The following is a 27,719-nucleotide window of genomic DNA, read 5'->3' on the forward strand; positions in this document are numbered from 1 at the left end:
ACTCCCGCGCTCGCGCGATCATGAATCGGTCACGTCCGGAAGTTTCCATCCTTGGTATCAGCAGACTAGGTTCATGCCTCCAATTGGACCAATTAAAAAGAAAGTTCTCATATCCACTGGACAATACGTTCCATGGCGACATGGCCAGGAACTCTAGTGATATGGGGTAACTCACTCCCTGTCAGAATGTGAATTGTACCCCGAAAACTAAATATCAGAATGAAGGTCCGCGTGACCATCCAAGAACGCGCGCGAATATATGAACGGCCACACGGTTACAAAATCCAGTTTTGTACACGCGAAGTCACATGCACGCGAGCACACGTGACTAACACGTTAACATACGAACACTTAAGCCCTTCGCAATCAACAACGTACACCTGCGCCCGTGATCGCACAAACTTGTTAACATCTCGGAAATAACGTTTTAGCACCTACGAAGTTTCAAACACTGTCTCAAACGCGAACCTACAAACGTCCGTGTTCGCGCGAGCATGAATCTGTCACGTCCGGAAACCTCTGTCCTAGCAACTTAGGTCCATACTTTCAGTAGGACCAATCAAAAAATTAAGCTCATCCACTAGACAACACCTTCCATGGCGACATGACCGGCAACTCTAGTGATATGGACAATTTCACTTTCTTCTAGCATCTGAGTCGTACACCAAAAATTAAGTATTAGATTCACGGTACGCGCGCGATCACCCAAGAAGATACGCAAATATGCGAAAGGCACACGGTTAGAAAAAAGAATTTGTACGCGCGAAGTTACATACACGTTAGCACACGCGACATACAAACGCACACGCGATCGAACGCGTTAACGTACAAATGCTCGAGCTCTTCGCGATGATACACGCGATTGCGAAGTCTCTACCCCGCACATATCGGAACCGTACAATAAATATCACATTCATAATCACGTCACGCTGCAATTGGCCTTAAGCAGTGTTTTAGTGGGCGACTTTAGTTGTCTCGTCTGCAATTGTAGTGTGTGATTCTGATGGGGAGCCCTTCCGAGAACCTAGCTCTATGGCTCCAGTAGGGTAACTCTCGGAAAACAAATATAGCAGCAGCTTGTCCCGTCGTTGACCAAGGCTGGAAATCGAAGAGTTTTGAGGCAAGGAAGTGCTCACAGATGTATTGTACTTGCCTGAGGTTGGTTTGCGGAAAACCCCTTGTCCCATGTCCACCATAGGACCGCTAGGGCTGGCAGGAAGGGCTCAATTGTGATAAGGGGACTAAGGGATTCCTCACGACTGGCGGCCAGTAAACGTTCCGGTAATCGAAGAGATGAGATAACGTGTGGTGTATGCAATGCAGCTGGACTAGGTGCCTCTCGTAAACAGCTGCGGGTAGCTGGCGGGAGGATCAGTATCTGGTGTTTGTTGACTCAGTCGACAGAGATGTTTCGTGTCGGTTTGAAGCCGCATCAAACCATCGTTGGTGTACGGTACAGGCGAAATGAATGAGAATGAAAAATAAAATGGGCAGTTAAATCTCTATATTAATCGGTTTTAGGAAGGTGTATACGAGGGACAGATCGCGGTTTGCCAATACGTCCCGAACTGGGACGTTGGATGATCTTCCTCGGGCCCGTAGGGAGTCCAATAGTTGAGCTCTGGCAGAACAGTAACCGGCGCACACCCAGACAATATGTTCGATATCGTGGTAACCGTCGCCACTAGCGCAGATACCGCTATTTGCGATCTCAATACGTCGGAGATGAACGTCTTACGTGTAGCGATTGGACATGAGCCGAGACGTCAGACGAATGAAATCCCGACCCACATCCATTCCTCTGAACCAAGACCTGAAAACCCATGCTCGTGCAGCTTCTCAGGAAGAATGTTAATGAAAACTGAATCAAAAGCCACCTTAATATCCAACAAAACTGAGGTCATCTGTTTTTGTAAGCATAAGTCTTTTGAATTTCTGTTGAGAGCAACGCAAGACAATCATTTGTCCTTTTTCCTTTGCGGAAGCCAAATTGTGTATCTGACAGTAAGCCATTTACATCGACCCAATTATCGAGGTGGAATAGGATCATTTTCTCGAAAAATTTCCGGATGCAAGACAACATTGCCATCGGTCAATACGAGTTGTGGACGGAGGCTGGTTTTCCTGGTTTTTGGATGGCGATGACCTTCACGTGCCTTCATTCATAAGGGACGATGTTACCCTCAAGAAACATTTAATAAATTCAACAAGCGGTTCATAGCTGAGTTTGGCAGTTTCATCAACAAGTTGAATTTGATTTTGCCGGGCCCTGGGGCTTTATTTTTACATGACAAGAAAGCAAGTGAGAACTCCATCCTCGAAAAAGGTGTTTCGTTCGCGATATCGTGAGGGGACGCGGCGAAGCGGATGGGACAAACCATCTCGGCGAAATCGAATATCCAACCGTTTGAATATTTCACGCTCTTGTTATTACTGTTTCGGTTCTGCATACGCCGGGCCGGGCCCCAAAGAGTGCTCATGGATATTTCTCTCGTTAGTCCGTTAACGAACCGGCACCAGTAACATCCGCGAGAGTTCGCATATGGTACGCGTTTAATCGCGGGTGTCGAGAATGAAGTCTTCTCCATCCAAGCGAATAGTATTAAAATCGTGGAAGTTGTGGTGTGTTTCTGAAGTAAGCCATGTTTCGCAAAATGGCATTTCAATTTTTTTTAGTAAAGTGTCCCTGAAGGGAACGCTAAAGTTCCACAGGAATCATCCGCATGATTCCCAATGTATTGCTACAATCGGAGGCTGTGTGTCCCATTTCTTTGCAATTAGTACAGTTCATAACCTGCGGCACAAAAAGGCGAACGTTTAGATCAACCTTGTCAAAGAGGTCAACCGATAAGTCTGAGTTTATATATGTCCTCTTTCTGTCAGCTGCGACCGACGGTGATTGCAAACGTTTGCACTTCAGTATCTTTACTGGTTGGAGCATGGGGTCTTTAAAACAGCCAACCTCATGTGTTAGCAGATCTTCCCAATTCAAACTCGAATCGTAGACAACCCCGCAGACTTCAACCCGATTTGCTGGTACATATACTTGGTACTCCTTTGTAAAGGGCTCGTAACCAGCAATATAATTTGCTTGATTCAAATTATTTACCACCACCCGAAGCTTATTAGGACGAATTCTAGATAATACTGTCATGGCCGAATATCACTCTGTCAGAACTCAAGAAATCCACAATAAATTCAAACACTTCTTGTCATTGGCCTGGAAGAAGATTACGTAAGGTATACCTTGGCCCGGGGAGTCGATTTTGTTTGGACATTCATCTCTCCTTGAAGCAAGCAATTGTCAGGGGAATCCATTTTTTCCACGACCTTTTGTCCAGTTCACGTTAGTAGAAGTACTTATCTTTTATTTATAACGGTATCCAAGCAGCTCACAAGATGATGCACACTGCCACTGCTCTGCTGGTCGTAGAGGCGGATAAGGCTCAGGATAACCTTGCAAGCGGATAAGCTAGCTTTTCTTTGCTGCACTACACTGAACGGACTGAAAAAAAAAAACGTCTACGTGCTTTGAGAGTCACTGTGCGAATGGTATCAAATACTTTTTATACGTCCAGCGTACACAATGTCTAATTTGCCAAGAATATGAAAAATATTAACAATTGTCGAAGTTACAACAATTTCCGCAAAACGCGTTCTTTTCAAAGAAGTTTGCCGTGACTCAGGTTCCTGTTTAACAACTCAACTCAGCATAAAACAAAAAAAATCATTACTACAGAAAGTTGCGGTAAACGATTCATTGTATTTTTTTTGCAAGCAGGTACAATTTTTCCAACAAAGCCTATATTTCTAACTACAAAAAAATTATTAAAAACTTCATAACTTTGATATGAAAAATTTGACGAAAAATTGGAATCGTTCAAGGACACGGTAGTTAAATTAGGGACAATTTGGGATCGGTTGAAAACTTTTTCGGCAAAGACGTTTTTGGGAAAACATGATTTCGAGATAATCGCGTTTATAGTTTCAAGTATAGAGCGAGTAAAGGCGCTATAACCTAGGCTCATTAGCCAGGACAGGGCCAGATACTTCTGCCCCATCCCATCCCAGGAACCTAGGACCAAAGGAGTGACATTAATCCTCTTAGCCAAGTCACTCCCAACGATTTATCAAATCCCCGTCAACTTGAAACGGTCGGTACGGTTGTCCATGTTTCTTCCTTATTCAAGGTTTGAAATAGTTTGTTGATTAAATTCTTCATTAAATGAATAATTTAATTGCCGTATAATTTTGAATCATCTTCACTTTGTGGGCTGCACAGTTGGCCTGGCCGCTTTAATGATTGTGTCGCATATCATATGTACTACAAACATTAATATTGACAAGATAAATTGTAGGCGAACGTCTGCAATGTTCCAGTATCCCTACTTGTATTGGCTGTGTATGTGTAGACTAGACTAGACTAAAATCGCGTTTATAGTTTCAGGTATATACCCAGGCCTTCGATAGGGAGCAAGATGAAAAACACTATAACTTTGCTTTTACTGCTTGGATCTTCATAATAATTTGGCAAAACATTCTTAAGAATAAAACAATTTTTTCGACTTCTTGACCGAACACCTATCCACTAACTGACAAAATAGGGACAAATTCTTCTCATTTCTTTTTAATAAACCAAAGCTCTTAAATTATTCTTTCTTCGTCTCTAGAATGACGCTACGTCTTATTTACTATAAATTTCCATCAAGGAGCAACATGTTAAAACAAAAATTGTTTTTATTTTTGCACATTTTACATGTTCAAGATAAGAAAAATATGTTCAAGGAAGCATTTATTCGTATTTAACTTCATTTTTTTGCTAGAGCCCCTTAAACGGATTTTCATGGAAGGTTGAAAAAATCGTGTCAAAAAGCTGATAAAAACTTGGACATACGAAAACGGGAACTGATAAAATCAAGTCTTCACTGTATACCCATTACAATTGACAACAACTCATTAAGTTCTTTCAGTCTGTAACTTAAGACGATTGAGCATTGCAAGATGACGTCATATGAGTAAAAATGCTCGAAAAAATGACAGTTCCGCGAGCTTGTTTACATGGTATTAGAATTCAAACCAAGTTTCTTGTACTGGATGGAATAAAAAATTTTCTAAGTCCACGTAAACAAGCTCTGAACTGTCAGAAAAGTGAGGTTATACATTTTCATACAATGTTCTATATGTATGATTTGACAGGTAGAGATCAACGCGGCTACGTGACCTGTCCGTATTTTGATGCGTCACTGAAAAACTGTTTTTCAGTGACGCATCTAGTTACTAGTCATTGCTGCTACCTAAAAGCTGCTCTAATTTTCCACTAACGGCTGTCTATCAACGCTCGATAGAAAGTAGGCACCGCTGGTTGGCAGGGAAAAAAGAAATGTGTAATAAAACTCGAAACCGCAGTTACACATCCGTACGCCTGCTTGTTTACATTTTGTTGATTGTGGATTGCCCCACCACTTCACACCCTTCACTACGCATACCGAAACGGATCGTCACGTAATTTATCGACTTTTCGATCCTGTCGTGAGCGTCTACTACCAACTGGAAAAAACCGCTTCAGCTAGGGCTTCAATGTCTAATTTTCTGTGTCCGCTCTACTCCACCAGCACTCGTTCGATCGGGGCCAGTACTATACACACCCGTCATAATAAACAAACGCCACCGCGCTGGCGCTGCCCTACCCGGACCGTTACCAGAGCAGTGCAATCATGGGTCACCGCCATCATCATCATCATCGTCATTTCCCAAAATCAGCAAAATGTCCGCGTCAAAACAAAAACATCACATTAGCTATAGAAAAGCCGAGCGCCTTTCTTGTTTGTGTGTGTGCGAGTATATGTTTTGTTGCTGAGAGCTACGTGCCATGACGATGGCCACCGATTTTTGCCTTTTTGTGCGGTAAGAAGTCAGGGCGGCAGGCGGGGAGCTCTTCACTGTTTACTTGCCCGGTACACCGTACACGGAACGTTGAAGGAGAAAAAAACACTACACTTCACTCACCCGTAGGCAAAATATGTCGAACGAGGTGAATGGGTTTGCCTTCGTGTCTCGATCGTTCGTGTGTTTTCCTTTGCTCCGCTTTGACTGTGTAGCTGTGGATATACATAGTAGCCGCACATACCGAATGACGAAGCCGAACCAAAATCAGGCCACAACATAGTCAACGGAACACGGTGGATGGAGCGAGAGGGAAGAACAATATTTGTGTTTTTTTACTGCTCTGACTTTATTTGGGCTTGCCCGAGCGGAGCAAAAATCCTGCCTGGGTGTGATGTAACGAACATTGTCGGGTAAATGGGTTTGAATTGTGGCAAATGATGGGAAATTTTGACATTTTCATTGATTGAAATTAAATGACTGGTTTTACGTTATATAGATAATAAAATAATGATTATGATTTTTGACCTTTGGCTTTACGGGGCTAGTTTACCCCATGTATGTGAGCTAATTCGGATCGCTTTCCGCTCGCATCGGGCAACACTGGCCGGGCTCGGTTTGCACTCGGGCTAAAAAGAAAAGCATTCGTTCGTACGCTCTCAGTCGGCTGCAGACATTCGAGACAATAGCATCGTATCGCTATTTTGCTCCCTGTACATACATACTAGTGAAGGTATAAAAAAAAGTTTAACTGTATATAAAGCAAAGTACCACACACAGTCGACTAGCAGCAGCGAGAAGCAAAACACACGAGTAAATAATACACACACATAAAAAAGAAGTGAACCAGAGCGAGAGTCGACTCGCGTTCGGAAGTGATATCGTAATTTGTGATGTTTTAAATACATACTAAGTGGAACAATAGTATCTTCAATTGGAGGCAGATTAGTTCGGTTAAATCGAACTGAAACAGTGAGATTCAGCATTTTACTGTTTATTTTCGCATAGTAGGCCGACTGGGTCAGCCACAAATACGCAGAATCGGTAGCACTCATACCAAAAAAACGAGGGCAACAAGACATCGTCAGCAACTCTGTCCATCCTGGTTCCAGATTTCAAGCCAAGGGGTGTGCGCTATCTGTTATTAGCGAACAACTCCGGGAATAGTAGAGTACATCCGCGCACCTACACACTCAAATCGTCGTCTACGAGGATTTTGATAACTGCACCAGGAAAGGCAGTGTGTATTCCTGTGTACGCCACCCATCGTACGAAATAAGAGAATTTAATTGATCGGAGCTGTGGACCGTCGCCTACGTGCAGCGAGGAAGAGTAGAAGCAGCGAAAACAATAACACCATTTTCCCCATTTATTTTCTTCGCCCGTTGCTGCTATCGTTCGTGGGAGGAAACCGAGAGGCGCCCACACGTTGCGGTTGTCAGAAGCAGAAAAAAGTGCAATTCCCGTTTGTCGAGCGCGAAGTTCGGAGGCTAACCTACCTGCCCTGTTTGTAAATCACTGCAGTTGTCGTGTGTGTGATTGAAGATCTCAACCCGTTTGTGAGTGGAAGAATCGTGAAGCGAGCTGGCAGAAATCAATACGGAAGCTGCTTTCACCTTTCTTTGTGTTTGATTCGTAAGAGGCGATAATTCAACGTCGACCGTTCCCGATATAGAGTGTGGCGGTGAACCTAGCAGCGGAATATATCAGTGAGAAGAATTTCAAACCGTTACTCGGTCCGGCTCGGTGTGTTACTGGTGCGACTCTGGCAGTTGTAGGTAAACAGAGCGAGAGTCGTCCGGCAAAGGGTTTCCGTGAGTGAGGCTAGTGTTTTTTTTTTGTTTGTGTGACGAACGAGTAACAAAGTCCGGGTCCGTTGTGTTTCGTCAACGTTGCAATAATTGAAAACAACAAGCAACAGGAACAACCTCCGGTGGTGGTTGCAAGCAGTAGCACAACAGCAACAATGCCCAGCAAGCAGACGAACGATGTACTAGCGGTGGAAGAGCTGGTACACGAAATCCGTGAAAATCTCCGCCTGAAAGCCAAACCTGCCCACCAGCCAACGCGAAGCTCGCGACCTTCGCCCTACCATATACCATGCCGGTCGTGGTCGGAACCGGTCGTGGGCAGTACTGGGAGCGAGAAACGACCGCTCAAGTCCTGCAAGAAGCAGGAGGAGGCAACGATAGACGATCCGTACGAGTTCCTGCAGACCCTGCTGAAAAACAACAACCTGGTGAAGGAAGCGGTACGAAGGTTACAGCACGGGTTGTCCCCGAAGCAGCGATACTTCTACGAGAGCGACGAGGAGTCCCGCTCGCCGATCGTGGTGATGTGTCAGCTGGAGTCCTAAGTTTCTTTTAGTTGTAATTTATTATTCTTACCCGATAAGTAAACGGATGTAGTTTTTAGAATGAATGTTGTTTGTTGAGCGCGCAATGAGCAAAAGAAAAAGAAGAAACACGTCTAGTTCTAGGGCAGACTTGGTGTGTCAACAGATTCGGTTCGCTGGTATGAACGTGCAGGTGGATGAGTTACGGTGTAAATTAAGTTATTTATTGTAGAACCAACCAATTTACGTCTGATTACAAAACAATAGGAAGAAAGTTTAGTTTTTGATTTCGAACAAAAAAACGTTGCTACACGTACAAATTTAACACGGATTAATAGAATTCTTGAGCCGATAGGCTATTTTTTCGCGAGTGTATTATTAGTGTTGTAAGCAAATCTCGCGAGCGGTGAAAGTTTCAGTTCTTTTCCTCCATGGCAGTCATACTTATGGCGTAAATCTATTGCTCCAGAAGGCCGCCTTGCAGATACATATTTTTCAATGATAGAGTCAATCAAGCTAGCATCAGTTCGAACCTCACTAATTGTACTACCACGCGTAGTAGGCAAGGTTTTATTTTGGTCGGTTGAAGAATGAAACGTTCTAGAAAATCGATAGCGGCAGACACGCATACCAACCACCACTACACATGCACACTGTTGCTGTTGTGTTCGGGGTGTTGCCCGACCGAAAGCTCCATTCTTCAGCCTGAGTAAAACTTGCCTCCAGCAGTGGTACTGTTACTGTGTGTGTGAGTGCGATGCCGTTAAAAGGACCCCCCATTCGAAGTGTACTAGGCTTTGGTACGTCTGACCTTTGCGTGTGAATGGTGTGATCCAATCCAATGTCCCTCGAATATAGAAAAAACAAGAAAAAAAAGATGATGCAATAATTGATCGCGTTCGATAATCCACGATTGTTTGATGAGTAATGAAATAGTGACGTATTCGAATGACGAAGATTTCCAAAAGATCATCTAAATTTTGTGGAGAAAAATGGAAATCTTTTTCTCCGGTTAGGAAAAACCTATAAAATCCAAGCAAGCGCCAATGCCATGCAGTAATATTGTTTCTCGCACGCATTCACAAAACAAAACCGCGCAAAACATTCAAAATGGCCGCCGTTTATTTACGTTTATAATAGGTACAAGGTACGCGCTAGGCAAGGCAGAGAGAAATGAAAACATGTCGATTGCGCGCACCTTAGACGAAGGCAAGCAAACTTTCGCTTCGGAGACTGCGAGCGGTTAGTAGGACGAACTATAAACACTAAAAATCAAATGGAACTGAGCTGGGGCCGTGGCAAGGAAATTATTCATCCGATGTTTATTCATCCGCCACAATATTTTGTTCCGAGGAATTCTCATTTGTTTTGTGAATTGCTTCTTCCCACCGCACATTTCCAAGCGGCAAAGGACAGAAGGTCACCTTCTGGAATCTTACGCCAGTGTGGTTGATGTTAAATTTGAAGCTTGGTTTTCTTGATAATATAGGTAGATTAAGGAATAACATTTTAGGCGTAGCATTTCCTCACTGGTTAGGTAATAACATTCTCGGTTGTCCGCCGAGGACCGAATATTTGGTTGCAAATTTGATGAATAGATTTGTTTCTTTTTTATTCGACGGATTCGGTGATTTATTTCTTTTCTCGTTTCATTTTATTTACCTGACAATGTTATTCACTAGATACGATTAGGAACACACTCACAAGCAAATGGTAGAAGGTAACACAAACGAATATAGTTTTTTACGACCTTCAGTTAGTGGCTGTGCTTTCTCCGCTTTCAAAAGACTGATAATAAGCTTATAGATGCCCTGTTTACTGACATTCGTGGAAAAAGTTTTCAAACCGAAAGTTAACAACCTACTCCATGGGTTCTCTTTTGTTGGAAAATCTTTTCCACGGACAGAAAACGATAATAGTTGAGTTACTAGGAGGAAAAAAAGGAAGCCAAGCTAAAAATGTTTAAAAATATTTTCTTTCTCACAAAACAAAAGGAAGGAATCGAAGTTGTTTTTGTCAACGGAGGAAAATCATTGATTTTATGCCACTCACAGACAAACCAAACGCATCGAAATGTGTGCTTGTAAATTCGCACGTGTGGTTTAGGTAGGTTTCTAACGAAATATTACAATTTTGAAATTTTCTCTACCCGTGTATTGAAAGTTTTAACCTAGCTCTTTTTACGTCGCACCCTCGAAATCCAACACACTAAACTTCTCCCTCTAGAGACCTATCCAACGATCAGACTGTTTAGGAATTTAACTTGTTAGATGAAACCAAAAGGCGTGTGTATCTCAAAATTATTTCATATGCATATTACCAAACTAAACTTTCGTAACCCTTTTGTACGTTTTGTAGTCCCCAACAAACGCATATAGTATACTAGCCAGAATCGATTTAGTTTCCTGTTTAATCTTGTGTTGGCTCCTGTTTTTTGTATTGTTCTTCTTCCGCTATTTTTTTCTTATTGTAGAGGAAATAAAGCACAGAGGAAAAGGCAAATATATTAAAACTAAACAAATTAAAAGCAATCCGTTTTAGGATTTTTCAATTGAAGACGAGAAAAAAAATAGAAAGAAATATTTTTCTGTCCACAAAGTAAATAAGCCGACAAAAAAATCCAAAGTATCAGTTTCCAGCTGATGGTTTCGTTGAAACAAGAATGAACTGATTTATGTTTTCTTTTTCTGTGGAAAAGCAACAAATACTCTTTAACATACAGTTCCGATTTGCACCCAACATCCATACTGTCCTCGAAAATAGTTCTTGATTACTAAAATAAAAAAAAATAAAAGCAGTGCTTACGCTTATCCTAATCATGTATCGATTGTTTTGCATGAACTTTTTTTCCCGATGTAAAAATATGTCACCCTAGCGCAGTAGAACATACTGAACATGTGAATGATAAAAGTTAAAATGCTTAAAATGAATGATTTAGAATAGATCTTTTAGTCTCGGTGTGTAGTTGTAAATGAATTAATAAAAGATTACAGAAGTAATTGAAAAAAACACGAAAAGCCATTTTGCAGTTTTCAAACTTGAATAAAAAAAGCAAATCTATATGTGGAATCCAAAAAGAAGAACTAACACAACTCAAATTCCGTTCCGTCAAAAAATATATGCAACACACACAAATTTTACCGTGTCAGATCTTCGCAACTATGTATACAGAAAAGCATAAGAGAAAAATAAACAAAAAAAGAACCGTTAATACCTAGAGCTGCAGCAAGCGAAACACACGTGTATAGTTCAACCGTTGGTCTCTTTCTATTAAAAAAAAACAACAGACAGCTAAATAAAAACACCCGATAAAATGGTGACTAGTGGTAAACATGTAGGCTAGACTGGTATTTATCGAAAGCAAAAGTAATAATCCAGATAACTTTTAGGAAGTTATTCAAAAAAAAAAAACAATGCATTTAATTATCATCTTAAAAACAAACAAACAAACAAGCAAACCAACCGTGTAGCAATGAAGCAAATAAAAAAGTCCCAAAAAGGCAACATACAGGTTCAGATACACCTCTACATACGACACACACGCACACCCTTTCGGGATGTGGCGATATCCAGCAGACACCTAACTAAATACACTCACATCAATTCATTTTTCGGGCGAAACGAGTATGAAAAACGTTAGAACAAATCAAGAAAATCTGTTTTTGTTTTAAACAATTTTACATAACAGCAACAATAACAATGTTCCTTGGTACCTAATTAATTAATATCATGTAATTGTAAATTTAACAAACTATTGCAAACAAATTTAAGATTATTAGCAAACGCGTACCACGCTGCTGTAATGAATTGGAAAGCGAAAAAAAAATGTGTAAAAAAAATCAACCTATTATAAACGAAGATCAATAACAATCCGTTAGGGACGAGGACAGGGTAGTTCTGGACATAAATAAACAACAACACATACACTCAAATACACACCCACACACACACACGTAGACACGTACACTGGTAGACACGTACTACACTTCGTACACTCCGCTCCACACAAACACAAAAAGAGAGACTATGCTTGGAAAGGTACGTTTCAAATTTTTCTTGTAAATAAATAGTCGCAATGATAAACAAAAAAAAATCAAATGTTAGGAAAATCTAATTTCTGACTCAATTCGGAAATATAAAACGCATGTGTAACAAAAAAATCATACGAAACAAAAATCCAACGGTTGCATTAACAACAAAAAAAGTAATGTAGGAAAATTATTTCGAAAGAGACTTGAACCTCCCCCTCCCCCCTCAACCCAGGCAAGGAAGCGTCGTTGTGTAAATCTATTCAGTGAAGAATTGAAAACGGTTTGTTTTGTTGACCGCGCCACCACACACAATGATTGTAAGTGTTGTTTTTTCTTCTGGCATGTATTCGTACATTTATATTAATTGTGAGTGTGTTTTTTTCCACCCGAAAACAATGTTTGATTGTACTCTTGCATAAATACGAACACACACACAAACCGACACTCCAACGCGTCCGCCACCGCCGCCCCCATCCTCATCAGGCTGAGTTGCGTAGGGCAAAACTGTAAAGAAGTAGTGTTGACAGTGACAGAACTATGATGGAATATTACTGCAAAATCCAAAAAAACATACTTTATTAATTTAAGGAGCTCCCTGTTGTAAAGGAAAATACATAAAAACGAATGAAAAATTAAAAAAAAAAAAAAAAAAAAACAAATAAAAGTTAGTGAAAAACTAATGATTGAAAAATAAGCTGACTACGTTTTTCTTTTTTATTTCATTCTTCTATCACAGTCCCTGCTGGCTGCAAGCCCCCCAAACGATGCGGTGTCTAACTGGAAACTGATTGGGGGACCGGTTTGTTTTCCAGCCACTCTTCTGGCTCGCCACATTCGCCCATTCAATGACGAATCCGTCCTGTTCGTGTGTCGTCGCCATTTTGTGATTTATATGCTCCCGGTTGTTTAATGCTTCCACTGTCTACTGTTGTTGGTGTTTTTGTTGTGGTCTTCAGCTTCACCGGCTCACGGACGGGTGGCTGTTTTGGGTTTTGTTGTGACTGGAGTTTCGTGTCGCTTCTTTGTTCGTGTTTGTTTTTTTTTTTTTGCGTAAGCCTAGCGCAACGAGCTGGAAACTCTAGCTTCGTGTATGTGGGGACGTGGATATTGTTATTTGTAGGTAAGCGGAACGTAACTTGTGCAGTGAGTCGCTTGTCTTCCTAACTTTTTGTAAGGTGAAACTCCAATACGTAAGTGCATCTATGACTACAAGTATTTAATTATACATCTGAGTTCTATTTCATCATTTTATTTATCATTTGAATAAGAAAAAAAAATGTAAAGCTAAAACAGTCTCATACAGAAATTACCGAACTGTTTCTTTTTTGTATACATCTATTGTTTGCTACCGGTTTTTTATATTTTTTATATATTATTTTCTATTTGATTATATTGTTTTGTTTGCATTACAGTTCTAATTTAGTATATTGGGTATTCACTGTTCAGCCACAAGTGGTGACTTTTCATCCCTATTGCTTACATGATTCAGTTAATTATTATTAAGTTATAATATGCTTTCTCAGTTAAGTATATTTTTTCAGTAGGATGTTTTAAACCTACTTGTCTTGTGAATAAGGAGCTAAACAAATCTTATAAACTAACTTATAAACTATAAAGAGAGCTAATCGTTGCAATTGAAGATTGCAACTATTTTTGTCGGAAGTTGCTTATAATAGTGTTCGTCATTATTTCTAATGTTTCTATGTTTGCGAGTCTGTGCAACTCATTTGTGCTAAACCAGGGAGGACGCTTCAAAATCATTTTCAGAATTTTTTTCTGAATCCTTTGAAGCGTTTTCTTCCTAGTAGCACAACAACTTGCCCAGATTGGCACTGCATATACATGGTGTCTACCCACTGGAAAAACCGGGAAAAACATGGAAAACCGGGAATTCTCAGGGAAATTAATTTTACCTGGAAAAACCTGGAATCCTCAGGGAATTTTGAAAGTTGACTATGATGATATCAAAATTGTATCAATTGTCACGAGCAACGCCATACGCAAAATACTTTTGTTCCTTCAATACCATCGAACTTTTTCTGAATTTCGATAGAATAAAATATTTATTTCGAAAAGCGAGAAAATGTAGATTTATAAATTCAAACATTTCTTTAATCCGCTATTATTTCACTTTACTTGTATCGACTGCTACGAATAACAAATATTTGGGTTTACTAGCCAATAAAACAATCATTCAATTGAATAGTAATATTAGTTTTTTCTTACATTTTAATACTGTCAGTGGGAGAGATGAACGTCATAACAATCCAACCGACCGTATCAAATAATAAACAAGTGGAAGAAGAATGCAATAATCAAATGCAAATGCAATTTCCGTTTACACTTTTTGTTGAAATACTTGTTAGTTTTGCAGTTTATTCTGAATCTTTTGACATCAGTTAGAGTATCTACTGATTTCAAAAAAATATAGACCTCCTACACTAATGAAAATTGATATTTACAAATTTCCTTTGGTGTTGGGCTATATAAAATATCACTTATTCGTCTGATAGCTCTGGAATGCTGTCCATGGTACCATCCATTAACGAGGTTTCCATCATCGTGGATTCCTAAATTTACGCGGTTTTCATTTACGCGGATTTTGAAATTTATGCTGTTTTTCATTTACGCGGCCTGTATTCGCCGTGTAAAAAAACCTGGGTGTATTAAATTAACATTGCATTCAAATTTCTGTTGCGATTCCAGTTTCTCGCAAAAAGTTCTACCTTCGTTTTGCTTCCTGATTCGTTGCTCAGTTTACCTCTCTGACTAGTTGTTCTGATACCACGTTTGTTGTCTTTCGTTGACGTATTTCCTGCAATATTGGACCAAGTGCCGTACATGATACTCCACCGCATTCACAGTTCAGTGGTGGTTCTTTTTTCAACAGAAAGGTGTTTTTCATTTGTGTCGCTAATCTTTACCCGTGTCAGTGCATATTGGTCGACAGCGTTGCTTCGCTCCGTCCAATTCTGTGTTTTATTTCTCCCGGGAACAAAACCACTGCTTATCCTACTGTCATCGTTACGCATATACAACTTCTCTTTAAACATCTTCTGCTGGGTTCGGCATATCAATGACCATCAGTGTTCTGGCTTCCTTCGCAAATCGATCTGCCCCTTTGGTACCGGTTATGCCGTCCTGGAATCCAAACGGAATCTCGTTGTGGTTTCTTTGCACCTCTTACTTTTGCTCACGAGTTTTCCGCAGCTATCTCGGAGCCACACTTGATATATGAAATAACCTTTGAGCCATTCAGCTCTGAACTCTTGCTGTTCGTCTTCATCTATTACATTGCCATTTAATTCTTTAATTCTCTCAGTGATTGGTTTAGCTGCTGATTTCCTGAACCATGTAGCTCCTATTTCCGCGAGTCATTCATCTTCCAGCCTTATCACTATTTACACGGATAGTCCCCGGCAATGAACTCACCCTACTCCGATTGAGAATTCCCTGACACAAGAATTTCTTCCGACATCGATACCCGCATTCTGGAGCCATTTAGCTCCCAGCTTTATCGAGACCTACTCGGACATCATCCGGCGGTGAAACTACCCTACTCCGACTGAGAGCTCCCCGGCGGCGGCGTTTCTGTCGGTATCGATGTCTGTTTCGTAGGCCAATTAGCTTCCAGACAATTAGAATTTACCCAACTGTAAATTCATCGGCGGTGGATTTATTCCGATACCGATGCTTGTTTTCGTGACCCATTTAGCTCCCCGCTTCGTACCGATCTGCTCGATCTAGTCCCCGGCGCTGAAACTAGCCTACTCAACGGACCAACCAGTAGGTGCCGAGGTCTGTTCAGCGATTCCGGTTGGAGCATAGCATCCGGTGCATTGGCGCCCCAACGACTCGCTGCTTGCTGTTCGACGCGAAAGTGTGTCGAGGTAGGTCCGGTCTAGTCTACTCCGACGGAGGGTTCCTTTCTCCGCGTTGTCTCACTCTTGCTGCCCCATTAGCCAAAGAGTTCGCTCTGACTCTCCTGGCATTTCGTGTATTACTCGGCTGATAGAATTCCATGTACTCAGCGAGATCTCTGTACGCACCCACGACACGAATAGCAATTAGGCGAAACGTGTTAGTTAACTTCATCCAGCTGCGCTTTGAGTTCAGCGCCGTAGCTCAGGCTGTTACGCCATACCTCAGTATGTAAGATGAGACACCCACCAAGAGACGTATCGTTCTGCATCTTGCAGTTCCGATATTCGGCATGACCCTTACCAATGCGTTAGTTGTCTTCGCAGTCTTCCCACATACATAGCCGACGTCGCTGTTAATGCTGTATGTTAAATTCCAAGTGATCATAGCCGACCCAACTTGAAGCATTGTCGTACGTTTACAACGCTGTAGTTTGGCACCTATCATTTTTAGAAATCGTTGTCTGGACTCGTAGGATTTCTTCACCATCTTGCAATGCGCCTCTCAGCTCAATGTCTGGTCTAACCTTACACAATCGGTTTATTTTTGGAACAGCTACACGATCGATGGTAACGTTACACACAGGATCTTGATTTGCATTAGGATTACAATAGAATATCTTCGATGGTGGTATTCCATGCTACCAGGCTGTGTCGTATGCCTTGGAGATGTGTAACGAAGCAATTCATCGGTTATCGGGAACGATCTCTAGTTCTGTAAAGTACGTATTATTGCCGCGTCTAGAACGAAAAGCGTTTTGCCGTTCATCGAGTCGTCTATTTACGATGCGCTTGAACAGACTTGCCATACAGCTAGTGAGCGAAATCGGTCGGAAAGCAGTAAGTCCAAAGTCGTTGTAATTGGGTTATGGAATTGAAATAACTATAGCAATCCACCAGCCGAACAGCGTTGAAAATCTCAAAGAGTGTTATCTTTACAGATAGCGGGAGTCGTTGGAGAAGAGGCTAGCCGATCACGTCAGTCCCTGCTAAGATACTTCGCCCTTTGGCGATTTCACAAAAGCTCAAAATGTTGTAAAATCGATGTTGTATACATCATCGGTATCGGGTGAGTGATGCATAAATTGCAGTTCCACTCGTACTTTCTCTTGAAAGTAAGGAAGGTAGTCCGAGCTCGCCGATCTTTCGCAGTAGAGTATTGCGGAACGGTATGTGGTTTATTTTCCACGGTGATAAAATTCGTGACACTGCACTATTTGATGCTCATTCTGAATCATTGATGTCTATTGCAGCGATGGCACAACTGTCGTAATTGTGATTCTCGGCTATTTCAACTTCTATTCAATACATTCTTCTACATTCTGAACCTGAAGAACCTATGTTTCATCCAGGCAGCATGACTCTTTTGGACAGCTACTTCCACCCTCCTACAGATTAGCAGCATGCTGCACGAAAATGGTCGGATTTCGGATCTATGCTTAGTTTAAAGTAAAGTATGTTCGTCACCATCCGACCTTGCATCTTTCATTCGAAGACCAAGACCACAAGCTGGTCGACTACAGCAGAATTTTGAAGATTTTCCAAAGCAATAACTGGGATTCTGTGATAAGCAAAGATGAGAATTCCGCTACTGAAAACTTCTGCCATAGCTGAGCTACCTCATTGATCGTCATATCCCTAAGGTAAACCATCGACGAACTAACTACTTTCCCTGGTAGAAAGCAGAGCTGCGTCGATTAAAAACGGCGGAAAGATTAGCATTACGAACGTCTAGCAAACGCCGTACCTTGTCGATGAGAACTCTTTTCAGACTCAATCACGATTTCAATAAACTGAATAGTTGTTGTTTTGCAAAATGCAACATAGGGTTGATTCCCAAATCGTTTTGGAGACGTCTAGGCATCGAAGATGCTTTCTACGTTGGTGAACGACCTGTTTCATGTATCTTATACTGTTTTTGGTTGCAATCCCAACCACTGTCTATTCATATAGCAGTTTGAGCTAGAACCTGACTCATTTTCGCTCCAAGCAAAAACGACATTAATTATTAACGCTTCATACCTTGCAATCCCTTGCCTATTGAATGTCGTTACAACACATAAAAAGAACAATGCGACGCACTCATTGTTAGTAAACAGGAAAAAATAATGTTTTGGATGAAATTTTCTTTCTTTTTGAACCTGGATTTTTTTTAGAAAACCCTGGAAAAACCTGGAATACTCAGGGAATTTTTTTCTTCAGATTGAGTAGACACCATGATATAGCATTGCCGGTCTAAATATTTGTTTATAAATTAATAGTTTGTTCTTTAGGCAGAGCCTAGAATTCCTATTTATAAGAGGGTATAAACATGTTATATATTTGCTGCATTTTGTTTGGATTCCTTCAATGTGATCCTTAAAAGTGAGTTTTTTATGGTAAATCAAACCCAAGTATTTAACTTTATCTGGCCACGTTAAATTCAAACCATTAAATTTAATAATATGGTTATTATTTGGTTTAAGAGAAGAAGCTCTTGGCTTATGCGGAAACACAATCAATTGTGTTTTTGCCGCATCAGTGGAAATTTTCCATTTTTTCAGGTAATCATTGAAAATATTCAAGCTTCGTTGCAGTCGACTGCAGATAATACGAAGACTCCTACCAGTGGCTGGGATGCTAGTATCATCACAGAAAAGTGACTTTTTACAGCCTGTAGGTAGATTTGGAAGATCAGAGGTAAAAATATTGTATAGGATCGGTGCGACGCTTGATCCTTGAGGGACGCCTGCTTTAACGGGTAGTTTATTAGATTTACAATTCTGATAGAAACCTGTAGGGTACGGATGGTAAGATAATTTTTAATTATCTTTATTATGTAAATTGGAAAATTGAAATCCCACATTTTGGCAATTATTCCTTTGTGCCAAACACTGTCGAAAGCTTTTTCGATGTCCAGAAGAGCAACTCCAGTGGAATAGCGCTGAGATATTTGCCTTTATCATGTTAGTTACTCTCACAAGTTGATGAGTAGTTGAATGTCCAATACGAAATCCAAACTGCTCAGGAAGAAAAATAGAATTCTCATTGATATGTGACATTATTCTAGTTAGGATGATTTTTTCAAATAATTTACTAATAGAAGAGAGTAAACTAATTGGTCGATAGCTAGATGCTTCTGCTGGGTTTTTATCTGGCTTCAAAATAGGAATAACCTTGGTATTTTTCCATCTTTCAGGGAAGTATGCTAATTCAAAACATTTGTTGAATATTTTGACCAAGTATCTTATGGTGATTTCGGGAAGGTTTTTAAGAAGAATGTTAAAAATTCCATCATAACCTGTAGCTTTCATATTTTTAACTTTTTCATGATGGATTTGATCTCATCATAGTTTATTTCAACAATATCGTCTAGAGACAATACTTGATTTGAAACGTTTCCATATTTTTGTAAGACTTCGGTTTCAATAGGACTCACAACGTTGAAATTAAAATTATGGACGCTTTCAAACTGCTGAGCAAGTTTTTGAGCTTTTTCTTCGTTTGTAAGAAGTATGTGGTCATCTTCCTTCAAAGCTGGAATTGGTTTCTGAGGTGGTAGCCCTTTCAAGACAGCCTTGAATGGTCTATTTGTCTTGAAATCATATGAATAAAATTTATATAACTTCTCCGTAAGATACTGGAGTAGTCGTTTGTGGCCAATCAATTCCTCCGCTGTGACTCGACATTCTCCTCTTCGGCCAATCTGAAAAGAGACTTTCACGTCCGGAAGGAACGTCGAAAGCTCAGTTCGTAGGGCTTTGAAGTCGGAGATCATCACTGTTATAGGCGGAGGTGATTGCGTTTTCTTCTCATTGGAATTATGCACAATGCGAGGAAATTTAGAAATTTCATCAGCTTCACACTCGGATAAAACATCGAATGAGTTGCTGCAATCAATTGTATTTTCGGGTGGAGAAGATACCCTTTTCCGTTTGGCTTTAATTTTTGGCACACGGTCTTTCTGGGGGGACCCAGGCATGTTGGAAGAATTAAATATTTCTTTAGGCTGAATTGTTCTTGAAAACTGTTTTTGTCTTGAAAAAGACTGATTGAGTAGAAAAAGTAGGTAGTCTTGAAAAAGACTAATTGTCGAAAAAATATATGTAATCTTGAGAAAGACTGATCGAGCGAAAATATGGGTAGTCTTGAGAAAGACTGTTGCTGTTGAAAAACTCTAGGTAAACCAGGAGCTATCAAGATGTGTGACCGGTTCGAACGAAGTTTTAAGCAGGTATGATAGGTCAGAGATCTTGTTCTACTATACTTACACACGATTCCACAATTTCCCACATTCGTTGGCTAAATGAAGTGCACTAGACAAACAAAATACAAGTGAGAACACACCAATTGTTCAAAAAACAATTTTAAGCTTAAGTCAAATATGAACCGCCATGTTTGAAAAACGCGAAAAACAACCAAGTCCATTTCAGCCGCCAGAAAATTTGTCTAAGTATTGAAATTGCCTTTAAATCGCATTCGCAAATTGCATTTGTTCCTAGGGGCAATTAGCACAGGCGAGTTGAGTCAAACGTCAAACTTTTTAAATCGCCTGACCATGTTCGTCCGCATTTTTTGACAGGGGTATAAGATAAAGAATCATAACGTCCTTGTAACTGTGAACGACTGAACTTTCTTAATATTTTGATAGAACCAAATATGAATCATACTACAATCGTTGCTGTGGGAAGTAACATTTACAACATTTAGGATTTACACCTAAAAACTTATGAGTAGCTTTTGCTTGAGGTTAAAACTAACTCAGTTCTAGAAATCGTCTTGGGTTCTAACCTGAAGTATATTTCAGTTTTTATAACATTACCACTGTTTTGCGTGAACCTAACTTAATTACATCAAAAACGTTTGATTGAAGTAAGGGCATCTCCACCGCTAGATCTAAATCCCTGTTCTAAGATCTGGTATAAGATCTAAAAATATAGATCTGAAAAAATAGATCAAAAGTTGGATTTTTGTACCGCTAGATTCAAACGTATAGATCCAAAAGCACGTCTATTTGCAACAATCAAACACATCGGTCACGATACTCAGTGTGCTCCTGGTTCTGTTCGATCCAGTGCAAAGCGAACGAAAAAAACAGTTACTTGTGTGCATTGTCTGAAGAACAAAGGATACCGTTATTTTTATTCTTGCGTGATCTATCAAGATGACTGAGTCTCCTCGACAAAACGTGATTATTCGGCCTAACACAGTGGCCATTGACTTCAGGTCTTTTCGCATAAGACCAAGTATTCGTGATGTGAAACATCTGCTGAAGGTGAAAATGCAGCTTCGGTTTTTAGAATTCACCTCCATACAGCTTGAGCACGCCAGGCATGCGGTGCTGATAACCTTCAACAAATTCGCCCAGGCGAAAAGATTCATTTCGCAAAACAACTTAAAACACGTGCTTGTTTGTGACAACGCTGAAATCAAGATCCCTATGTACATGGATAATGGAAATATAGAAGTTAAATTGCACGATTTATCTCCAGTTACTTGCAAAGTGGCAATTAAAAGATTCATGTCGTATTTCGGAGCAATGGAATCTATTACAGAGGACACATGGAGAAACTACTTCCCAGGTATTTCAAATGGTGTCTTTGTGGTGAGAATGCGGGTAGACCAACCCATTCCCTCCTACCTTACCTTGCAGTACAACACAGAAGGGAGTGATACCATTACACAGCGAACTCTTTGTACATATCAAGGACAAACTAATACGTGCCAATTCTGTGAACAAATGGCACACTACGGATAACCCTGCCCAGAAACTGCAGAGGAAAGCTCAGTTGCAGAAAAAAATGCCAACACCCAATCCCTGAACCACAATCGGTTGCTAAATTTATGGTTGCAGTTAAGGCAATAATGACAACTGCAAACGCTGCGTCAAGTATTTTAAACTTAACAACTAATACCACCAGTGAAGAAGCTACCACCAAGGATGGTGTGTTCACATTCGTGACCCGCAAGGGCAAGAAGCCAGGAAGAACATCTGATCGTAAGTATCAAGGCAGTACTCAAGATAATGATACGGACGTAAACGACAACGAGAGAGACATGGATAACTCTGAAGTTGACGAAAGAAGGAACATCTTCCCAACGTGAAAAAAGATCTCCGCTCGTAATAGCAAATTGCGCGCAAGGGATCTTATAGGCTTAAAATAAAATGTATTGTAATTTTTACTTTTTACATATTGTAAATATATAAAAAAACCCATGGCTCCTCTAAGCTAACGCATTGAGCCGTGTCAAATAAACGAATTAAAAAAAGATCTAAAAGCTGACACATCTTGCAAGACATTCAAAGTGCAATTCAGTCCCCATGCCTACAAAAGTAATGATTTAGATTGATGTGAAGTTGAGTGATGATAAACAACAAAAACTGAATCTTTGCTTCGAGTGCAACGATGAACTAACAGTTAGTTCTAAGCTTGACACCTATCAAAGACGTAAGATATACGATCTGTGTGCTACAATAATATCTCGACATCCACTCGAGTACCTACTATACCATACTAGGAAACATGATTTGGTATTACGAACGTTTTGATTTTTGTGTTTAATGGTAATATTGCTTCCCCATCTGTAGATCCAGGTGGACATGACGGTTCCCAGTCGCTATCATAATTCTCATTCAACGGAAAGGTCAATCAAACTGAAATTGCTGCAGAACTACCGGATCCACCACTTCACCCACCGATGGAGTATTAGCAAAGCCGTACCTGAAGTGAAGGACCAGATAGGTTAATTACTAGAGGGTGATCGTTCCAAACACCCTAACTCTGCAATTTGCTGAATTAATTGAACTTGGCTGATGTGTGTGCCTTTCAGTAGTATATTAGAATAGTACCCAATCGCCGTTTAGCACACCGGTAATCCTGGTATAATATTGCTAAGCAGCCTTTGACGATAGGTATTGAACTTCCTCATACTATAAATATTAGCTAACGTATGCCAAGTTAGCGGATTACTAATTTTTTTCACATTCTAGCATTTTACCTTGTCTCATCATCCTTTTGACGGCGCCGGTGGTTGAGTGGTGAGCGTGATCGCCACTCATTCCAATTTGCCAGGGTTCAATTCCAGCCGAGGTCGTTGAGATTTTTCTGAGGTGAAAAAATATGTGGTCACGTTTTCCTTCGTTGGTCACCGGTCTATGAGTTTGGTGGATCGATATCTAGTCCAGATAGTAAAGTCACCTCTCTGGCGTCGGTAAAGAAGAAGTGATCCAACTTCTATACTCTTACTAACAAAAATATCCTCCTCCTGTAATACTTGTGAAGTGCGCAGTAGTATAGACGGCCTCTAGCAAAAGCAAGTATATTCGGACTAACCATTCCTTCCCTTTCCTTCCGCGATCTACATTCGGGCCTGGCCGGCGCCGGTATTGATCAATACTGTAGGATTACCGGGAGTTGCACATTGAAAGATGTTTCGCTATTCCCAAGCATAATTATCTACTTATTCTCTGTGCAACTTCAGCTAGTCCAGATCGATAACGGAGTAGCAGCCAGGGGTGGTCGCACAAGCTCAAGCTCAAGCTTTTACCTCGTCTCATCATCCTTTACGCTTGATCCACCTAGTAACTTAATTTAAATTTTCCGGGGTTGTTGGTTGGAGAATCGGTATGCATACCTATCCAGGAATGCTACCTTATCAGGACTGCGATATCTAGCCTCATGGTTGAGTTGCTATCTACCATATAACTGCCTCATTTCTCCTTCCAGCGCCCGTTCTTGATCAGACACTGTTTTGAGTTGCTAACACGAAGAACAGACGTCCGTCTGGTTTATTGTTTGCTATCAGCATATGACCAAATAGCCTAGTAGGGTTGGTTACCTGATCTCCACTAAGGTTGCTCGTACCTCAGCTGATATTGTAGGGAGCTAAGGGAGAGGACTTCTGTATCAGATTTTATGTATTTATTGTATATATGAGCTGCGTTAAGCTAAAGCGAACTGAGCGCCATAATATTTTCCTGGTATTTTTAATGAAAAACTTAATTTTTCGATTATTTACAATTATCATAGAAAGTTTAAGGGTACTTATTTGCTATCGATAACTATTTGAGTTCTCAGAAATAAATTGGTGTAGGTGTTTATAGTGCTACATTAACTGCGATAGCGATTTTTAGGAAGGTACTTCCAAATGGCGCTTGGTCCTCTTTGGCTTAACACAGGCCATATTCACAAGAAATGGCGTTGTTCTCAAATGTAAAGTGGATAAAGAATAATTAACAAAGACGTTTAAATTACACGACTCAACAATATCATCTGCAAAAATTTCAAATTAATTATTGGGAACTCATTTTCTCAGTTTCATAGAATCGAGAATACAAACCCATGCCATACAGCCCCCACTTGTATAGTACTAAGTTGCGTCTCTGTCGCATGTCACATTAGATTTTCGGTGTTTCTGGAAGAGCTGGAAACTACATGTATGAGGTAAAATTTCTAAGATGTTTCAGCTTTGTGTCAGTGCTTTCTCGAACTTTTACAAGGAATCTCTTCTGCCTATAGTTTTTAGTAGCAAGAAAAGCTGTCCCCACATGAGGGCCGTCAGAGTCACAGCCAAGAGAGCATAACGATTTGCCTTGGAAAGTTGCATAGCTCTTGTTAGTATTTCCGCAAATGAGTGCTTAGAGCGTCTTTTAAGGGAACACTTCAGATTCTTCGGGTGCTGTTCATACGCGGGGCTTGGCAATAGATCATATGGGCTTTTCCTACAATAAGCATAATGTTCAGCATAAATAATGCAATGGTTATACTCTTGATTCTCTGCCAAATGTCACACAGAGCCTTATTGCTACAATGGCCCATTTTCTTGTATTTAGTGCAATGATGCAATGCATCCACTACGGTTGCCATTTAAAATCTTCGAACAAGGGTTCCTTGAAACAGCCAAATCTATGCTTCACTAGATCTGCGCACGACAAACTCGAATCGATAACCACACAATCGATCTCAACTACATGAGCGGGAATGTAGATACAGTAGTCCTTCATAAAAGACATGATGCCAGCAATGTAGGTTGCTTGCTTTAGACACAATATTACATTTCTGAGTTTATCTGGGCGAACTTTCAAGTATCTTTCACGGTTAAATATGTTTACGTCAGTTTTTTTGCAATATTCATATTACCTTTGATCCAAATGAAAATCACATGTGGTCTGACCGAGTTAAATGTGTATGATTTTAACCCCTTGCGACGCAGTGGGACGTAGTACCTATTTCTCTTAAGTTTTTATTGGATTTCTAGTTAGCGTTGACATATAAACACGAATTATTTTTTTAATCAACTCTTAGGGATGTAAGAAGTACAACTAGCACAAATAATTATGTGAATTTGTTAATTACGAAAATCACGTTTTGCCTTTCTCATATAAAGAAAGGCTATGCAATCACTGTAAAAATCGACTTTTTAACCGAGGCCCGGATGGCCGAGTGTCATACACCATTCGATTCAGTTCGTCGAAATCGGCAAATGTCTGTGTGTGTATGTATGTGTGTGTATGTGTGTGTGTGTCATTTAAACTCACACAATTTTCTCATAGATGGCTGAACCGATTTTCGCAAACTCAGTTTCATCTGAAAGGTATAACGCTCCCATAAGCTGCTATTGAATTTTTAGTTGATCCGACTTCCGGTTCCGGAGTTACGGGTTGAAAAGTGCGGTCACACAGCAAATTCCCATATAAACTGGTACCACCATGATGTTCAAATGATGTAAAACATATTAAAATTTATGTAACATTTCTCTAGTTTGCGGGTCTGGATCACTAATGATCAATCAAAGCAGTTTTGACCACATTGGCCACCTATGACGGATCATGACGCCCCCGGGGAACCCGCCAAGTTCCTAAGCTAATATCACACCCATTCCCCAACGAATTCTCTACCGATTTTCACAAACTTGATTTCAAATGAAAGATACAGTAATACCATTGACTGCTGCTGAATTTCATTCGGTTCTGACTCTTGCTTCCGGAGTTACAGGGGTGTTAGTAAGGATACACTGGAATTTCCCATATAAATCGGTACAATCGTAATACCTCAGAGGCTAAAAACTATTGAAATGGTCACCAAATTACTTCTAATCGCAGATCTAGATCACTGATTGCCAATCAAACATTCTTTGAATATATTGTCCACTATCGACGATTCCGGAAGTCCGGAATTCCGGGAATATTCCACAATTAAAGTCAGATCGGTTCTTCGGTGATGACTGAACCGATTTTCTCAAACCAAGTCTCAAATGGAAGGCAAAATATGCAGTTGAGTATTGCGTCGCCGCACAACCCCCCACCCCCCCTCTCCGCCTTGCCCTTACACCTCCCTCCTTCATCACTCCCCTCCCCTTGGACCACCCTCACGCCCGCATTTCCTTCATCCACCCCGTATAACGAAATAAGATGAAGTTCGCCAATATATCTGTGTGTATGTATGTATGTGTGTATGTATGTGTGTATGTATGTATGTATGTATGTATGTATGTATGTATGTATGTATGTATGTATGTATGTATGTTTGTATGTATATTTGTGTGTATGTGCGGATTTGTTAACAAAAGGTCCACATCAGTTTCTCGGAGATGGCTGAACCGATTTTTACAAACTAAGATTCAAATGAAAGGTATAATATTCCCATAGGTTGCTATTGAATTTCATTTTCAACCGACATCTTGTTCCGGAGTTCGGCAAATGTCTGTGTGTGTATGTATGTGTGTATGTATGTATGTGTGTGTGTATGTGTGTATGTGACCAAAAATGTCACTCATTTTTCTCAGAGATGGCTGAACCGATTTTGACAAACTTAGTCTCAAATGAAAGGTGCAACGTTCCCATAGGCTGCTATTGAATTTCTAATGGATCCGACTTCCGGTTCCGGATTTACAGAGTGATAAGTACGAACACGCAGAAAATGTCGATTTTAATAAATTCTGCAATGAATGTATAAAGGTGAAAAATTTTCCAAAATATGACCACAACTGCTTCGATTTGTAGTATTAGGTCACTAACATCCATTCAAAGTCTATTTGGCCACATTGGCCACCATCCTCGGTTCCGGAAGCCCCGGCGGAAGTATCTAAATTCAGAATAACAGTCACATCGGTTTCTCGGAGATGGCTAGACCGATTCAACTAAACTTGGTCTCAAATGAAAGGTATTGCGTCCCTGTAAATGGCTATTTAATTTCATCCCGATCCGACTTTCGGGTCCAGAGTTACAGGTTGTGGCGTACGATCACATAGCAAATTGTGATTCAAACCGATACTCCGATGAAAGCAAAAAAGGTAAAAATTTCGATAAAATGTCTCTCAAACAACTTAAATTTGCTGTTCTAGGTCCCCGACGGCCAACCAAACTTTCGTTCACTACATTGACCACCATAGACGGTTCCGGAAGTGCCCGGGAAAAGCGGCCATCTTTCAAAATTGATGAACTCACATCAGTTTCCCGGAAATGGTTGGGCCGATTTTCACAATGATAGCTATAATATCCCCACAGATGTCTACAAAATTTCGCACGGATCGCTTATATGGTTCCGGAAATATAGACTGAACCGCCCGGTC

At 40.4% G+C, this 27,719-nt stretch overlaps 2 protein-coding genes across 3 annotated transcripts in view; both read left to right on the forward strand.

Annotated features, from left to right (window-relative positions):
- LOC131692488 (uncharacterized) overlaps positions 1 to 27,719 on the forward strand; it is a 229,758-nt gene that overhangs the window by 144,491 nt on the left and 57,548 nt on the right. The window contains exon 9 of one of the 2 annotated variants that reach the window (XM_058979569.1): positions 3,392 to 4,501. The exons of the other annotated variant lie outside the window; for it this stretch is intronic. The gene's annotated coding sequence lies outside the window, so the exon portion shown is untranslated. Of the gene's footprint in view, positions 1 to 3,391; positions 4,502 to 27,719 lie in introns of those variants that run through there. 2 annotated transcript variants of the gene reach the window in all.
- LOC131692492 (uncharacterized) lies at positions 6,529 to 11,502 on the forward strand. Its single transcript, XM_058979574.1, has one exon. The coding sequence runs from the start codon at positions 7,850 to 7,852 to the stop codon at positions 8,237 to 8,239; it is 390 nt and encodes a 129-aa protein (XP_058835557.1). The 5' UTR covers positions 6,529 to 7,849; the 3' UTR covers positions 8,240 to 11,502.

This window comes from Topomyia yanbarensis, chromosome 3 (assembly GCF_030247195.1).
Source record: "Topomyia yanbarensis strain Yona2022 chromosome 3, ASM3024719v1, whole genome shotgun sequence".
Classification (NCBI taxonomy): Eukaryota; Metazoa; Arthropoda; class Insecta; order Diptera; family Culicidae; genus Topomyia; species Topomyia yanbarensis.

What these genes read in the sequence shown, in the direction of transcription:
- LOC131692492 (XM_058979574.1), top strand. Translation starts at nt 7,850, where the DNA reads ATGCCCAGCAAGCAGACGAACGATGTACTAGCGGTGGAAGAGCTGGTA.